At 42.0% G+C, this 17,736-nt stretch overlaps 1 protein-coding gene across 2 annotated transcripts in view; it reads left to right on the top strand.

Moving 5' to 3' along the window:
• arfgef1 (ADP-ribosylation factor guanine nucleotide-exchange factor 1 (brefeldin A-inhibited)) overlaps positions 1 to 17,736 on the top strand; it is a 42,689-nt gene that overhangs the window by 21,234 nt on the left and 3,719 nt on the right. For both annotated transcript variants that reach the window (XM_029457917.1, XM_029457918.1), the window contains 29 exons: positions 675 to 797; positions 2,385 to 2,632; positions 3,023 to 3,156; positions 4,342 to 4,576; positions 5,499 to 5,598; positions 5,890 to 6,029; positions 6,143 to 6,251; positions 7,391 to 7,592; positions 7,671 to 7,782; positions 9,652 to 9,857; positions 9,954 to 10,038; positions 10,125 to 10,290; positions 10,540 to 10,691; positions 10,783 to 10,911; positions 11,015 to 11,173; positions 11,337 to 11,481; positions 11,636 to 11,726; positions 11,839 to 11,879; positions 11,972 to 12,141; positions 12,645 to 12,796; positions 13,741 to 13,913; positions 14,135 to 14,295; positions 14,400 to 14,530; positions 14,813 to 14,942; positions 15,023 to 15,158; positions 16,063 to 16,201; positions 16,352 to 16,421; positions 16,994 to 17,117; positions 17,369 to 17,508. In XM_029457917.1, the coding sequence (XP_029313777.1) occupies positions 675 to 797; positions 2,385 to 2,632; positions 3,023 to 3,156; positions 4,342 to 4,576; positions 5,499 to 5,598; positions 5,890 to 6,029; positions 6,143 to 6,251; positions 7,391 to 7,592; positions 7,671 to 7,782; positions 9,652 to 9,857; positions 9,954 to 10,038; positions 10,125 to 10,290; positions 10,540 to 10,691; positions 10,783 to 10,911; positions 11,015 to 11,173; positions 11,337 to 11,481; positions 11,636 to 11,726; positions 11,839 to 11,879; positions 11,972 to 12,141; positions 12,645 to 12,796; positions 13,741 to 13,913; positions 14,135 to 14,295; positions 14,400 to 14,530; positions 14,813 to 14,942; positions 15,023 to 15,158; positions 16,063 to 16,201; positions 16,352 to 16,421; positions 16,994 to 17,117; positions 17,369 to 17,508 (4,103 nt within the window). The remainder of the gene's footprint in view (positions 1 to 674; positions 798 to 2,384; positions 2,633 to 3,022; positions 3,157 to 4,341; positions 4,577 to 5,498; positions 5,599 to 5,889; positions 6,030 to 6,142; positions 6,252 to 7,390; positions 7,593 to 7,670; positions 7,783 to 9,651; positions 9,858 to 9,953; positions 10,039 to 10,124; positions 10,291 to 10,539; positions 10,692 to 10,782; positions 10,912 to 11,014; positions 11,174 to 11,336; positions 11,482 to 11,635; positions 11,727 to 11,838; positions 11,880 to 11,971; positions 12,142 to 12,644; positions 12,797 to 13,740; positions 13,914 to 14,134; positions 14,296 to 14,399; positions 14,531 to 14,812; positions 14,943 to 15,022; positions 15,159 to 16,062; positions 16,202 to 16,351; positions 16,422 to 16,993; positions 17,118 to 17,368; positions 17,509 to 17,736) is intronic.

The raw sequence follows: 17,736 nt of genomic DNA, 5'->3' as shown, positions 1-17,736 counted from the left end.
ATTGTTTTTATTGTGAATTTAATATAGAATGTTTTATTTTATTTTATTTATTTATGAATTTATTTCAGGAATTTATTATTTTTATATTCTGTATCCCGACTTTCCTTAATTATTTTCCTTTTTTAAATTGAAGTATTTAATTGTGACATTTTATTTAAATTTAGATTTATTTCATTTGCAAAACAAATACAACTTAATTCATATAGTTTTATATGAAGACGCATATCTGATGAATATTCATGTCAAGCTTGAGAAAGGTACAAATCTTACAAGTTGTATTTTGCAGCAAATATAGTTTATGACTTTAAACTAAACATCCACAGAACAGTTTCAAACATGTCACATGTACTGAGCTTGATCTACATTCTGAGCTGGTGTGTTTCCTGATAATAAAAACATCTTGTGTGAATTTGCTCCATAAAAGTAAACAGTAAATGCGGCTTTCTTCTCTTTGAGTGATCAAAGCGAAGAAAGCCGCATTTACTGTCGCACACATTTGATGCCACATTCATCTCTACAAAGGCTCATTCACAGAGAGCGGGTGTAGATTTATAATATAAGAGCAGGATTAAAAATGTGTCAATGATATTGTAGCTTTATGGATGCTGGCCCAGAAAGCACTATGCTTTAGCAAGCGAGTGTTTACTGTTTCTCAAACTGTGTGTGTTGTTCAGATGCAGCAGCGCAGCAGCACCCAGAGGCCTCTGAGGAGGACGAGTTGACCCCGAACTTTGAGGAGAAAGCCCAGGAGATCGTGCAGAGTATTCTGCAGGAGGTGGTCAACACTGTGGCCGGAGGTGAGACAACTTCTGTGTGCAGAAAATCTAAATACGGTGGCTCAGAGGGTGGGAAGCAGCAGCCAATATCATCACGATACCTAAGTCATAATACGATAATATCACAATACTTAATTAGCGATACGATAATATCATGATTCCTAAGTCACAATAGAATATTATCACGATACTTATCGCGATAAGCCATCATACTATATTGTCACAATACTTAAGTCACGATATGTTATCGCAATACTTAGGTCACGATACAATATTATCACAATGCCTAAGTCACGATACAATATTATCACAATGCCTAAGTCACGATACAATATTATCACAATGCCTAAGTCACGATACAATATTGTCACAATGCCTAGGTTACGATACAATATTATCACAATGCCTAAGTTACGATACAATATTATCATGATACTTAAGCCACGATAAAATATGATTCCTACGTCGCAATACGATATTATCACAATACTTAAGTTACAATACTATTTGCTCAAGCTACTTAAGTCACGATACCTAAGTCGTGATAAGATATCACAATACTTATGTCGTGATACGATATTTTCACAAACTTAAGTCACAATACGATATCATGATACAATATTATACAGATACAATATTATCATGATACGATACTTAAGTCAGGATACAATAATATCACAATACTTAAGTCATGATATAATATAACGATACGATACTTAAGTCATGATAGGATATTATCACGATACTTCATTCCCTCCCATGATCCCTCGCTGATTCCCTGACGCCACTAAACTGTCTTTTCTTATTGTTTATATTGAGAGACCCTGGTGGCAGTGAACCACAGAGTGTGTTTGAATGCCTGTATAAGAAGGAAGATCTTCCCTGCAGGCTGTTGCCTCGTTGTTTGATAGATAGCGTCTCTTGGTACAAAAGGTTTCTGAAAGGAGACGGGAAAGTGTCTAAACCCTCTGCTCAGAAATAACAACCTAAATTCCTGGGAAGCTCCACTATAATTCAAGGTCATGTCAAGCTCCCTGAAGTTTCCTTAGATGCTGACAAAAAGAAGGCAAAGCACTTCGTCTCAAAAGAAGTCTTTGTTTTTTTTTCTATGGCTGCAAAAAAAAAGCTTCATTGACTCGCACACTAAAGAAAATGTGCTTTGCTTCCTTTTTCAAAATGTTTTACCCTCGAGCAGCAATTTGACAAACAGGCTTTAAAGTCGGGAGGAACATTGAGCAGAGCTGCACTCTGTCCTCTGCTCACCTGGAACTGCTCTCATGTGTTCATGTGTCGCTTTCTCTCTTTCACCAGAGCATCAGCAAAAAACATGTTTTCATTCACTGGTCAATTTTGAGAGTTTGTGTTTGTAGATTTCTCCTAAACTCACCAACAGTTACATCACATGATGCCTCATTTACGTATTTAAACATGTCAGAACACTTGTAATATAAGAAGTAATTGTGTTAATGTGAGTAATGAAGTGGGGAAGTTTCATTATATCTAGTAGTTACAGTTTTTACTCTGTTCCCCTGCAGCCTCCTCTTAGTGTTTAAAGGTGTGTTACGTGTCTTCACTGTGACATGTGTCCTCTCTGCTCTCTCACCACAGGAAACTGCTTGGACCCCACAAATCTTTGCTCTGACACGAAGGAGTCTGGTGGCGAGGGCGAGCCGGCGGAGTCGGAGCCGGCTGAAGCGGTGACGGAGGGCACCCAGAGCTCCCTGGAGGACGAGGGCACCCTGGGTAGCGATAGCGAGCACGTCCATGCTAACGGCATCCCAGGCACGCCGATTTCTGCCAGCTTCACGCCCTCGCTGCCCGATGACAGACTGTCTCTGTCGTCCACTGACACTCAGGTGAAGGTTAACTTTGAGTTAAAGATCTACTGGTTAAAGAAGTTACATTTGTTTATGTGTATCACATTTATATGTTGTGATATAAATATTGAATTCTTGTTTATTATGCAACATGTTGGATGCTGGATAATATCTGTACCGGCTGAGAGTCGGAGGGAAATTAACTATTAGACTGAATTAAGAGATAAAATAAAAGCCGTCCACACTGACGACGTCCAGCCTCTGTAATTAAGCTGAATTAATTTCCTGGATGTGTAATGTAATTGCCCTCAGCTGTAGATGAAGTCCTCGGTGATGAAGGTTAAACAGATCTTTTAATAATCCACGTGTTATATTCGGTCAAAGACGTTGCTGGCTACACTCTGATGTTCCCGCTTCGTTTCTCTGTAGGAGTCGGGAGCGGCGCCGGGCCAGCCGCCAGGTGCAAAATTCTCCCACATCCTGCAGAAAGATGCTTTTCTTGTGTTTCGCTCGCTCTGCAAGCTTTCAATGAAGCCGCTGTCGGATGGTCCGCCTGATCCCAAGTAAGAATTCATGCCATGCAGCGTGCAACAATGAGATTACAGTGTTACGTGCTTGTTTTTTTGTTTCCAAATTGGTAAGCAGTTGATTTAAAAGGGTTAACGCCTGCACACTTTATCCTCAGAGATGTTTGCATCCTGCTACGTCAGGTTCTTTTTGTTACACATTCCCTTTTTCCTTCCGATAGCCTTTCACTTACGTGATGTGTGTATAATAAATATTTAAATAACTGCCTATAATTCTTTCATCTAAAATGTAAAAGTAGAAGATTGATTCATTGAGTTTGAAGTCTTCCTGGTTTCTAAATGCTGGTGACGATCACTTCCTGTTTTTCTTTTTCAAAGCACCACAAAGGGGAAAAATAATCCCATTTCCCATCATGCACCATCACTTCTGACCAGGCTCTGGTCTGTCTTCTGATTGGCTCTTCCTGATAGCATACACCGTTTTGTGAAACAGGATTTCCTGCATCTGGTTTCTGTGTATAATTCCTTCACACACCGTCCTCGGGGAGACTTTGATATTAGTTTGTTTTTACCTCAGCAGAGGAGGTGTGTTTTCAGTTTGTCAGCTGAATTACAGAAAAACTAGGAAGACTGAAGCACAGACCGAGGAAGGACCAGGAAACTATATCGCAGATCGAGTCACGGGGCAGATACACAACCTTTTTTAGTGTGTGTGTGTGTAGTTGTTCTTGCTCTGCATGTGTAGCTTTGTTGTGCCATATGAGTCCTACTTTGTCTGCTCGCCAGAGATGGAAGACGATGCGGCAGTCGGCCAATCTCAGCATATAAAGTAGCTGAAATATGTTTCTTGAGCTCCAATTTTTGTGTCCTGCTGCTACAGAGAAACCGAACAGACGAGCTGCAGCTCTACTCTAGAGGAGCTTTGATATCGCTGCCCTCGCGTTTCTTTGATGCTGCTGAAGATTTTAACTCTCAGATTTAGAAATGCAGTGTGATGTAGTCTCAGTGTGCTACGCCAGTGTGTCTTTGAGCTCTAACTTTTCTTAAAGGACAGATCATTTGCCTGCAAGTGCTTTGTTTGACTCGCTGAATGTATTGTACGTCTCAAGTGTTAATGCTCCGGGAGCACGGTGCAGCATCCTGCATCTTCTTCTCTGGAGAGATCCAGCCTGACCTCGTGATAACATCAGGCCTGTGTCTCGTCTTCACTTCCTGCCTCAGGTCCCATGAGCTGCGATCGAAGGTTCTGTCCCTGCAGCTGCTGCTGTCCATCCTGCAGAATGCCGGGCCCATCTTCAAGACCAACGAGATGTTCATCAACGCCATCAAGCAGTACCTGTGCGTGGCTCTGTCCAAGAACGGCGTCTCCTCCGTGCCCGAGGTCTTCGAACTCTCCCTCTCCATCTTCCTCACTCTGCTCTCACACTTCAAGACGCACCTCAAGATGCAGATCGAGGTAACAGAAAACTGTCTGCTGTTGTTTAGTTTCTCAGACTCGACGTGTAAAGGAGATGAAAAGAACTTCTCTGCCTTTTTTCAGGCTCAACAGCTAAAGTAGTTTTTCAGACGGTAACTCAGCACTTCCTGCTTCAGAGTCTGATGTCTTCACTCGATGTGATGACACTTCCTAAACTAGAGTCTTCTTCTTACAGTTGAAGCTTTAAATGTGCTGTTGGTTAATACAGGTGTGTGCAGGGAAAATGTTGTTTCACAACAAATCTTCATTGAACAGAATGTTTGTTAGATTTATTCACTAAATGTTGACTTTAAACGTTCTGCAGTTATTGAAATGTTTGGATCACTGAGTCAGAAACAATCCTCAACAGCACTTCTGAATATAACTCCACTAATAATATATGTATGATATCAGTGCACCTGTACCTCACACTGAGCTCAAACAGCAGCTTTGACAGACTGAATAGACGTGCATGTGTGCACGTGCATGTGCATGTGTGCATGTGCAGCATTCAAAGGTTGAGTTATATGAATGAAGCTCCTTCAGCAGTGTCCGTGTGTTCACTTTCTACTTTTCTATTTCCATTCATACGTGCAGGGAGAACCTGAAGAGCCAGTTGGCTAATGACAGGATCCATATTTATAAATCCACCCACCACTTCTTGATGGGGAGCAACAGTTTGACACCTTCTCTTAGTAAAGACTAAAGTGAAAGCAAAGAATGTGAACGCCAGCCGTTACCAAAGCAGCACCGTCAGATTGTTCATGTCTGTGTGCTGGTGCAGATCTACACACACACACACACACACACACACACACACACACACACACACACACACACACTCTGACAGTGTGAGCCGACACACACGATGTGGGGAGATGTGCAGGAGGTTGATGGTGTTTTGTCTCCTGACTGTCTGCAGGTGTTCTTCAAGGAGATCTTCCTCTACATTCTGGAGACGTCCACCAGCTCCTACGACCACAAGTGGATGGTGATACAAACCCTCACCAGAATCTGTGCAGGTCTGTTCTAAATGTTTTCATTGTGAAGATAAAGATATAACATATTAAAACATATTATTGCCAGATGCACTTAATGTCAGGAGACACTCGAAGAACACAAAATACTTTTTTCTTTATTCCAAATCTTTAACTTTAATAACAACGTGACTCTCTGGACGAGAAGCGTCCTCAGTTCTGCCAAACTTCACTTGATTCAATGTTTACATGTATTGTGATTGTATTTAAAGGTTTCATGATTATAACCCTCATCCTTTATACAAGCTTGATTCTTGCTCCACCTGTCTCCGTCAGATGCCCAGAGTGTGGTGGACATCTACGTCAACTACGATTGTGACCTGAATGCTGCCAACATATTTGAGCGGTTGGTCAACGACCTCTCTAAGATCGCGCAGGGTCGCGGCGGCCATGAGCTCGGAACAACAACCCTCCAGGTGATATTATCCTCCTTCATTGACATATTTAGCTTCATTTTGTATTACAGGTTCAATGTTTATTTTTATTATACTTATTTATAATCCCTGAAACATTTTGCATCCCTCTCTAGGAGCTGACCCTGAGAAAGAAAGGCCTTGAATGTCTGGTGTCCATCTTGAAATGTATGGTGGAGTGGAGTAAAGACCAATACGTCAACCCCAACTCCCAGACCAGCCTCGGTAAGACCCAACGTTGTGCACCATTGCGGTTAACTGAGCGATAAAGCTCACGTCCACCAGCTCACGTCCACTAACTCACGTCCACCAGCTCATGTCCACCAACTCACGTCCACCAGCTCACGTCCACCAGCTCACGTCCACCAACTCACGTCCACCAGCTCACGTCCACCAACTCACGTCCACCAGCTCACGTCCACCAGCTCACGTCCACCAGCTCACGTCCACCAGCTCACGTCCACCAGCTCACGTCTACCAGCTCACGTCCACCAGCTCACGTCCACCAGCTGCTCAGTTTTGTCTGAAAGGGAGCGATACCTGAAGATAAATTCTCGCGCTGGCTGTTTCCTCCTCGTACATTGTACAAAGTGCATTAATGTGTCTCAGTATTCGTCTCCTCACTCTCTCCCCTCTTGTCTCATTTCCTCCCGTGTCTTCTTCAAAGCGAGAGCAGGTAATCGTAGACGAGTGCAGAGTCTCTGTTAGAGCGAGTTGCTGCGTTAGATGATTTTATTCTCGTACCCTGTGTTGTGTGCAGCCCCCCCCCCCCCCTCACTGTACGTCCTATAGATTTTAACCAAACAATCAAAAATAATGTAGAAAATAATCATCAGATTAATCCACAATGAATATAATGTTTAGTTGATATTTCAAAATGAGCTGCAGCTCAACAACAGTTTTTATTTTACATTTATACTTGTATTACTTAAACTACATTTTTATACTTTTATTACTTAAACTACATTTTTACATATTTTACTGAAGGAACATTTTGACTTTTTATTTTTACCGTGTGACTTTAGTACTTTCACTGAAGTAAAGTATTAGAATACTTCCTCCACCACTGACCAGAACATGTATAGATAAATAAACTAAAGGTAGAGCCCCCCCCTCCCCCCCCCGGCTCTGTGAATGTGTTTGTGAGTGCATGAGAGTAACTGCAGCCTCTCCAACAACAGGAAGCCTCAGGCTCACTTTGTTCTGTGCTGCAGTTTCCCTTTCCAATGACTCGTCTCTCCCGCAGCGTTAACTTTAAGTTCATGTTTAAAGCCTCCAGGCTGAGTTAGTGCCCGTTTTAAATAAAAACTATTTGTGCTGCTTCTTACAGTAAACATGTTATCTGATCTGCTGTGTTTGTGCAGGTCAGGAGAAGCCCTCCGAGCAGGAGAGCACAGAGCCCAAAGCCCCGGAGACCATAAACCGCTACGGCAGCATCAACTCTCTGGACTCCACCGCCTCCTCCGGCATCGGCAGCTACAGCACCCAGATGTCCGGCACCGACAACCCCGAGCAGTTCGAGGTGCTGAAGCAGCAGAAGGAGATCATCGAGCAGGGCATCGACCTGTGAGTGTCCCGCTGCATGTCTTTCTCCTGTTGTTTCTGTCATACTGCAACTGTACGCTCTGTGTCTCTTCCACACAGCTTCAACAAGAAACCAAAGAGAGGAATCCAGTACCTTCAGGAGCAAGGCATGCTGGGTACGACCCCCGAGGACCTGGCTCAGTTCTTGCACCAGGAAGAGCGGCTCGATTCGGTAACACGTCCACGTTTATTATTTCTCACCTACAGCCGAGACCAGTTAGAATAGTTTCATTATCTATTAGTTTTAGTTTTATTATTATATTAAGTTTGAATATATTTAGTTTTTATATATTTAGTTTTTATATATTTAGTTTTATATATTTAGTTTGAATATATTTAGTTTTTATATATTTAGTTTTATATATTTAGTTTTAATATTTTTAGTTTTAATATATTTAGTTTTTATATATTTAGTTTTATATATTTAGTTTTTATATATTTTGTTTTAATATATTTTGTTTTATATATTTAGTTTTAATATATTTTGTTTTTATATATTTTGTTTTAATATATTTTGTTTTAATATATTTGTTTTATATATTTAGTTTTTATATATTTAGTTTTTAATATATTTTGTTTTATATATTTAGTTTTATATATTTTTGTTTTTATATATTTTAGTTTTAATATATTTTAGTTTTATATATTTAGTTTTAATATATTTAGTTTTTATATATTTAGTTTTTATATATTTAGTTTTTATATATTTAGTTTTATATATTTAGTTTTTATATATTTAGTTTTAATATATTTAGTTTTAATATATTTAGTTTAATATATTTAGTTTTTATATATTTAGTTTTATATATTTAGTTTTATATATTTAGTTTTATATATTTAGTTTTTTATATATTTAGTTTTTATATATTTAGTTTTATATATTTAGTTTTAATATATTTAGTTTTATATATTTAGTTTTTATATATTTAGTTTTAATATATTTAGTTTTTATATATTTAGTTTTAATATATTTAGTTTTTATATATTTAGTTTTTATATATTTAGTTTTTATATATTTAGTTTTATATATTTAGTTTTAATATATTTAGTTTTTATATATTTCGTTTTATATATTTAGTTTTAATATATTTAGTTTTTATATATTTAGTTTGAATATATTTAGTTTTATATGTTTTGTTTTAATATATTTAGTTTTTATATATTTAATTTGAATATATTTAGTTTTTATATATTTTGTTTTAATATATTTAGTTTTTATATATTTAGTTTTAATATATTTAGTTTTAATATATTTAGTTTTTATATATTTAGTTTTTATATATTTAGTTTTATATATTTAGTTTTAATATATTTAGTTTTTATATATTTCGTTTTATATATTTAGTTTTAATATATTTAGTTTTTATATATTTAGTTTGAATATATTTAGTTTTATATGTTTTGTTTTAATATATTTAGTTTTTATATATTTAATTTGAATATATTTAGTTTTTATATATTTTGTTTTAATATATTTAGTGTCAGTTTTTATATATTTAATGTCAGTTTTTATATGATATTTGAAAATATTTAGTTTTATATATTAAGTTTCAGTTTTTGTCCAATGTGATAATAAATATTTCAGAGTTGTGCACTTTTGATGTTTTGTTAGTAAATGTATTTCAGTCTTTTGTCTGATCCCTCACAGACTTCAGACATTTACCTCCAGGATCCTTTTGTTAGTTTGTGAAGTTCAGTGCTCACTAAATAAACTCTTTGTGCACGTTGGGCCTCGTGCATCAGCCACACAGAAGTCGCTCACTGATGTCACTCAGCTCTCACGAGGAGCTCGCTCGCCTGCAGCTCTGAGCGCTGAGGAGCATTAAAGAGTCCTCTGTAAAAACCTTTCACTCTAATACGTCGACAAAATGAAACAAGAGTTTTGAACCTGGTCTTCAAATAAGTTTGAATATTTAGTCTTCGTCTGCTTTTCCTTTTATGTTTATTTGAAGAGCAGCTTATTGAGTCTCTGTGCAGGATGTCCCGTCTTGTTGTTTGTATGTTGCGTCGCAGGATGTGTAAATAAAACCTCACGTTTCAGACTCAGGTGGGAGAGTTCCTCGGGGATAACGACCGCTTCAATAAGGAGGTGATGTACGCCTACGTGGATCAGATGGACTTCCAGGGCAAAGACTTTGTTTCTGCTCTGAGGACGTTCCTGGAGGGCTTCCGGCTCCCCGGAGAGGCCCAGAAGATCGACCGGCTCATGGAGAAATTTGCTGCGAGATATCTTGAATGCAATCAGGGGTGAGTTTACATCTCCTTCCTGTGGGGGCAACGCATTCAACTTGACCCACATACGAGAGTCTGATATTCATATGCATCGTGTCTGCACTTTTCCAGGCAAACCCTCTTCGCCAGTGCTGACACGGCGTACGTCCTGGCCTACTCCATCATCATGTTGACGACGGACCTTCACAGTCCACAGGTCAGCATGTTGCCACGTAACCTCAGGTATCAGTGCAACAGAAATGAATCCGCTTCTCATCCTCCTGCTTGTTGTCGTCTGCAAAGGTGAAGAATAAGATGACAAAAGAGCAATACATCAAGATGAACCGCGGCATCAACGACAGCAAAGACCTGCCTGAGGAGTATCTCTCCGCCATCTACGACGAGATCGCGGGCAAAAAGATCGCCATGAAGGAGACGAAGGAGCTCACCATGAAGTCCAACAAGCAGAGTGAGTCCGGCTGCTCGGGAGTTTCTCTAGAGCCCGTTTATGAGTTTCTGACCCGCACAGCTGGTGGTCCGATCAGCTGCTCCCGAACAGAACATGTGGTCAAAGAAATGACAAAAACCCATAAATGAGGAGTTATTTGCAAATCTGGAACTCTTTTTAATGCATGAAAACGTACAACGTTCATTTACTTGTTAATATTTTTAATTGGTCTGTGAAAAACACTTAAACGGTTTTGTGTGTGTGTCTCAGGTGTGGCGAGTGAGAAGCAGAGGCGTCTGCTGTACAACGTGGAAATGGAGCAGATGGCGAAGACGGCCAAAGCTCTGATGGAGGCTGTCAGCCACGTGCAGGCTCCCTTCACCAGCGCCACACATCTGGAGCACGTCAGACCCATGTTCAAGGTAACACACACACACACACACACACATACACATACTGCACATACACAGCTTCACACACACACTCTAAACCTCATCCCTCTGTCGCCCTCAGCTGGCATGGACTCCCTTCCTGGCAGCGTTCAGCGTGGGCCTGCAGGACTGTGACGACACCGAGGTGGCCTCTCTGTGTCTGGAGGGTATCCGGTTTGCCATCAGGATAGCGTGCATCTTCTGCATACAGGTGCTGCAGTGTTTCCTGCAGGATTAGTGTGTGTGTGTGTGTGTGTGTGTGTATGTCGTACCTGGCAGTGCTTGTGACGCGCTGCCTTCTCTTTGTGCCTCAGTTGGAGAGGGATGCGTACGTGCAGGCTCTGGCGAGGTTCACGCTGCTGACGGCCAGCTCCGGCATCTCAGAGATGAAGCAGAAGAACATCGACACCATCAAGACCCTGATCACTGTGGCCCACACCGATGGAAACTACCTGGGCCCCTCCTGGCACGAGGTTTGCTGCTAAATACTGTTAATTTGTTTCTCTACAAGGTAGTGCATTGATATTTCCTTGAACCAGTCATAGCAGCCAGTCGGAGTGTATCGAATGTTTCCTGACGTCTCCCTGCGTCCACTTCTCTTCTTTCTTCATCTTCTCTGAATGTGTCTCGTCTCAGATCATGAAGTGCATCAGTCAGCTGGAGCTGGCTCAGCTGATCGGCACCGGAGTGAAGGCGCGCTACATCTCAGGGACGGTGCGGAGCAAAGAGGGTTTCATCACGAGCACGAAGGAGCAGAGCAACGACGAGTACCTGGGCCTGGGTCAGCACCGAGCTATAAACACACACACACACACACATGTATATATATATATAACACACATGCGTGTCCTCAGTAGGGCTGTGCTTTGTACTTGTAAAACTGTAGTAAATCCTAGACTGTAAAAGCAGCTCATTAACGGTTTCTATATGTGCAGTCGGAGGGACGGTGGACCGTAAGCAGATCGCCAGCATTCAGGAGTCCATCGGAGAGACGAGCTCTCAGAGCGTGGTGGTGGCGGTGGACAGGTAGTGAAGAAACAGCAGAACTCTTATTTAATCTGATGATGCCATCTAGAGAAACATTCATGGGTGGCAGAAGTCCTCACTGTTAAATAATCCTCACATGTTTCTGCTTCAGGATATTCACCGGCTCCACCCGGCTGGATGGTAACGCAATAGGTGAGTTTATTATTCTTACTTCTGGCTCTTTTTGAAGTCCGTGCGTCACTAAGCATCGTCCGCTGCTCATCGCCAACGTCTTCTCTCTTCAGTGGACTTTGTGCGCTGGCTGTGTGCTGTGTCCATGGATGAGCTGGCCTCGCCCACACACCCACGTATGTTCAGCCTGCAGAAGATCGTGGAGATCTCCTACTACAACATGGGCCGCATCAGGCTGCAGTGGTCCAGGATCTGGGAGGTCATCGGAGACCACTTCAACAAGGTGGGTGACTGAAGCAGAAGCACGTCTAAGATAGCTCGTTCTGCTAGAAACTAAATGTAGAGTCATTGATCTTCTACACGAGGATACACTTCCTCACTTTCTCTCACACCGTGTGTTTGACAGAAGGACGATTTCACTGATCAACACAAACTGTTGCCAGAAAAGCTTTCTGTCAGTTACTGAAGGACACACGGAGGAGCTGCAGACTGTGTGTTGTGTGTAATAGCAAATCCTCCAAATATAATTTATCTTGTTGGAAGTTGTGTTTTCCTGCTGCAGAGTGAAGTTTGTTCTGAGCAGCAACACGCGTGTGACTCAGTTCCGAGTATCACTGAAGCAGTTGTGCAGCGAGCGTTGAGTTTAAAGGTCTATGTTCATAGAAGCTATTCAGAAATAACAGAATGACGTAATTGACCAATCAGAGCAAAGCAGTGAAATATGACATGTTACATAAACAGTGTGACGTATATTAAATGTATAAATATATTTGTATCTGCCTGCAGGTCGGCTGTAGCTCTAATGAAGATGTGGCCATCTTCGCCGTGGACTCTCTCAGGCAACTGTCCATGAAGTTCCTGGAGAAAGGGGAGCTGGCCAACTTCAGATTCCAGAAAGACTTCCTGAGGCCTTTTGAGCACATCATGAAGAAGAACAGGTGAAGTGGCTGCAGAGGGCGGATGTTGCTTCTGTAGTGCAAACACCTGAACTGTGAGTGTGGCTGCAGGCGCTCCTCTGCAGCAGCTCCGTCTCTTCTGTCTGCGACAGCAGCCTGTAAACAAGCGGCTCGCTGGGAGACGAGCAACATTTCTCTTGACCCATTTCAGTCTGTTTGCATTACCCTGTCAGGGAATTCATGTAGAAAGCCGTTTATTCCCGGTTTGGTCCGAGTCCGTCTAGAATAGCTGTCAGTTCTAAATGAGTTTGATTCTGCAGCACGTCAGAAGACGAGCTGCGTTACTGCAACGCACGTTTCCTGTGAAGGAGCAGCGGTGTATAAATGTGTAAAGTATAAATCCACCCGCAAAGAACAGAGGTGTGTGTGTGTGTGTGTGTGTGTGTGTGTGTGTGTGTGTGTGTGTGTGTGTGTGTGTGTGTGTGTGTGTGTGTGTGTGTGTGTGTGTGTCTCATTCATAACTGCTGAGCGTTAGGACTGCTCTTCACTATGGCAACAGTAGACTTGCTGGATTAATGCTGCTGCATGAAAATCAAGAGCTTTTTTTTTAGAACGCAGAAAACACAACTCTTTAAGAATAAAACACTTTAAAATGATAATATATGTGATGCAACAGAATTATACACAAGGAAGGTTTTCCACAGAAGTGTGTGTAGTCTTTACTTCTGTTTATCGGGAGGTTTTTTAATACAGTTACATATCTTTACACATATATTATGTACATTTATTAGTGTTAAGGAGAGAAACACACAGCGGGATGTCACAGATATTGTAGCCAGTAAGTTTATCTTATTACATGTTTCTAACTGAGAGGTTTACGTCATGAATTTAGATACAGCTCCTTTAGTTCAAGAACAACGTAACTATTATGGAACCAGGAGTCTGAAAATCATCTCCTCTCCTCTTACCTCCTGTTTCCTGTCAAGGTCCCCGACCATCAGAGACATGGTGGTGCGTTGTATAGCCCAGATGGTGAACTCCCAGGCGGCCAACATCCGCTCCGGCTGGAAGAACATCTTCTCCGTCTTCCACCTGGCCGCTTCAGACCAGGACGAGAGCATCGTGGAGCTGGCCTTCCAGACCACGGGCCACATCGTCAGTAAGTCCAACACACACACATACACACACATACACACACACTCACACACACACATACACACATACACACACTCACACACACAGAGTTTCCTGGCTGTTATAATGTGTTATTTGGGGTTCAGAGGATTAACTGGTTACAATCATCTTCTCTCTTCCTCTCCCTCCTTCATCTGTCTTTATCTACCTCCACCCCCCCCCCCTCCATTTTTCTCCGTCTCCCAGCGAATGTATTTGAGAAGCACTTTGCGGCCACCATCGACTCCTTCCAGGACGCCGTTAAGTGTCTGTCAGAGTTCGCCTGTAATGCCTCCTTCCCAGATACTAGCATGGAAGCCATCCGCCTCATCCGACACTGCGCCAAATACGTCTCTGAGAGACCCCAGGTCAGCGTCAGCGCTGCTCTGTCTGTTATGACCGTGTGCTCAAAGACCGCTCATTGTTGCACTGTTGGAAAATATCAGTCAATAAAGTGGGTTTTCTCTGGCAGGCCTTCAAAGACTACACCAGTGATGACATGAATGTCGCACCTGAGGACCGCGTGTGGGTGCGCGGCTGGTTCCCCATCCTCTTCGAGCTCTCGTGCATCATCAACAGGTGCAAGCTGGACGTCCGGACCAGGTAGGCGGCTTCAGAGTGGGCGCCGTATTTTCAGATTTCAGTGTAAAGACGGCAACAACGACTTTCTGCTGCACGTTGCAAATCTGAGTTTGCTATTCATTTTTATTTTATTTTATTTACACATACAGCTGCGTAAAATCCAGATTTAGATTTAGAACAAGTTGCTCAGCTTTGATGTTAAAGTGAAAGACAAGAGTCCGAGTGTTGCTGGATGAAGAAGAGTGTGTGTGTGTGTGTGTGTGTGTGTGTGTGTGTGTGTGTGTGTGTGTGTGTGTGTGTCAGGGGGCTGACGGTGATGTTTGAAGTGATGAAGACGTACGGCCACACCTTTGAGAAACACTGGTGGCAGGACTTGTTCCGGATCGTCTTCAGGATCTTTGACAACATGAAGCTTCCCGAGCAGCAGACGGAGGTACAGCTGAAGTACGAACACGCTGACGTAATGTGTCGTAGCTTTTACAAAGTCTCACCAAGGTTGTGTTGCCCCCTCAGAAAGCAGAGTGGATGACCACCACCTGTAACCACGCCCTTTACGCCATCAGCGACGTGTTCACTCAGTACTTCGAGTCGCTCAGCGACGTGCTGCTGGATGACATCCTGGCTCAGCTGTACTGGTGTGTGCAGCAAGGTGAGGACTCTCCTCTACACGTGTGTGCAGAGGTCGAACACTGTAAGGGATCGTGTAGATGTGTTGAAGGCTGTGACTCCACAGTATATTTAGAATATGTTCCCGCTTCACCTTGCTGTCAGACATCCTTTTCTGACGGGGAACTGAAGCCACCAGACTCCATTGACTAAGACGGAAATTTTACTGCAATTAATAAGTTTGTTATTGTGTGACTTTGGTGTTTTAAAGGGTTAGTTCGTATTCACCAAAGTCACACAATAACCCTCTAAAACACCAAAGTCACAAACAAACTAACGGAGGCAGCGGTACACAGCTACTCCTGTGTTCTTTTAAGTTTTTATCTTTTCAAAGTGATTAAGCAGCTAAATATGTTCAACTGGTGCGAATACCTTCAACACAACAGATAAAGTCAGTCACTAAATAAAACACAATAAATTATGTAGAATATTACTGATAATGGAGAGAAAAGGAAAGCAAAGCAACATTTTAAACTGTAGGTCAACCCCTGTGTTCTGAGAGGTACAATTACTGTTTTGGTCAATGGAGTCTGGTGTCTTTGAAGAGCTGAAAGGCTGACTGACAGAATGGGAAGCAGGAAAATATTCTAAATACAGCGTAAACTACGTCTTCAGCTGTGCGTTGATTAGCTTCCTGCTTCCTGTCTGTTCTACAAACAGCCTCTACTGTAGCAACACACTGACTCACAAACATCTCAACAGTCTTTAACTAAAGACTTGAAGTTGCTTTGGATGCAGGAATGATTATCGGCCGCATCAATACTGCTGTATAAAAAGATGAGCAAACACTTTCAGTGTTTTTGGGTTGTTTCTTGGAAAATAGATGAAAGGGGCGGAAGTCTCTGTAAACATCTTCTTAATGTGCTTTCCTCCTCTTCACTCTGCAGACAACGAGCAGCTCGCACGTTCAGGCACCAACTGTCTGGAGAACGTGGTCCTCCTGAACGGAGAGAAGTTCTCCCTGGAGACCTGGGACAAGACGTGCAACTGCATGCTGGACATCTTCAAGACCACCATCCCCCACGGGTAAGCTGCTGCACACACTATGAAGTCAGAAAACAAGCATGTGTAGATGAACCTGCAGTTACATTTAGTGATTCTCAGCTGCTAAATGGAAGTGCAACATATATAAACTAATGTTCTAGCTGTTCGTCACTGGTTACCTGTGTCTTCCAGGCTGTTAACATGGAGACCAGCAGGATCAGAGGGAGAACACCTGACAGCACAGAGCCCGTCAGACAAGCTGGTGAGGAAATCTCTTTGTTTGTACTTTGACATATTTGTTCAAGTTTCCAAATCTCGTTGCGTTTTTTATTTCCTATTCATCATTTATATACCTGTACTGTGTATTTATTACGGAAACCCTGAGAGTCTGATGAATTCTAAAAGTCTAAATTGTTTTCTCTCTTGTGTTTAAGAAAAAGTGTTTTTCTTTTATCTGTAAAAAAATAAGTTTTGCCAGAATAAACTTTCTAAGCTCCTTAATTATTAGTTAAATAATTAGTAGTAATTAGTTAAAGGTGGAGTAAACAACTTTTACAAAGTAACTTGTTAACGGGTAAAGAAAGTTCTGGCAGGTGTTTGTTGTTGTAATACTGATTGTGACCACAAGAGGCTGAAGTGCAGCACGTCCTCCTGTTTCTAATAGGGTTAAAGTATTCATGTGTTCCAGCCAAAACAAAGTTTCACACACACACACACACACACACACTATATGTACCTTAATAATAACTTAAACAGACTCGTGTTTCTCACTTCCTCTCCGTAGTATCAGTGTCCACGTGTAGCCTTCAGTAACTCCGCCCACTTTGCTCTCAGGACTCCGTTTCCCAGAAGTCAGTGGACATTCAGTCTCGCTATGACGACCAGCATTCCATCAGCAGCGCCGACAGGGTCGCCATGGAGAACCGCCGACACAGTCAGTACAGCTCAGCCCCGATCAGTAAGTGTGTGTGTGTGTGTTCTGACTGTGTGTGTGTTCTGACTGTGTGTGTGTTCTGACTCTGTGTGTGTTCTGACTGTGTGTGTGTTCTGACTCTGTGTGTGTGTTCTGACTCTGTGTTTGTGTGTGTGTGTGTGTGTTCTGACTGTGTGTGTGTGTGTGTGTGTGTTCTGACTGTGTGTGTGTTCTGACTGTGTGTGTGTGTGTGTGTGTGTGTGTGTTCTGACTGTGTGTCCCTCTCTGCTCCTCAGAGGTCCAGGAGCAGCGTTTGTTTGCGGCTCTGCTGATAAAGTGTGTCGTGCAGCTGGAGTTGATCCAGACGATCGATAACATCGTGTTTTTTCCGGCCACCAGTAAGAAGGAGGACGCTGAGAACTTTGCTGCTGCTCAGGTACGAACACACACACACACACGCACACACACACACACCTGCTGCTCTTCTCACTGCACGAGTATTACATCACGAGAGTTAGAAGTTCCACACGGGATGAAGAAAGTTACACACATTATCCCCGGATGTGATGTCAAGACTTACATCTGCTTATATTAGAAATGTATATATAAAATCTCACTGTGTAGATATTGTGAAAGCACCAATAGTCAACCTCACATTATGGAT

The sequence above is a fragment of the Cottoperca gobio genome, chromosome 20 (assembly GCF_900634415.1).
Source record: "Cottoperca gobio chromosome 20, fCotGob3.1, whole genome shotgun sequence".
NCBI lineage: Eukaryota > Metazoa > Chordata > Actinopteri > Perciformes > Bovichtidae > Cottoperca > Cottoperca gobio.
Note: the sequence above shows the minus strand (reverse complement) of the source record. Positions and strands in the feature narration are given on the sequence as shown.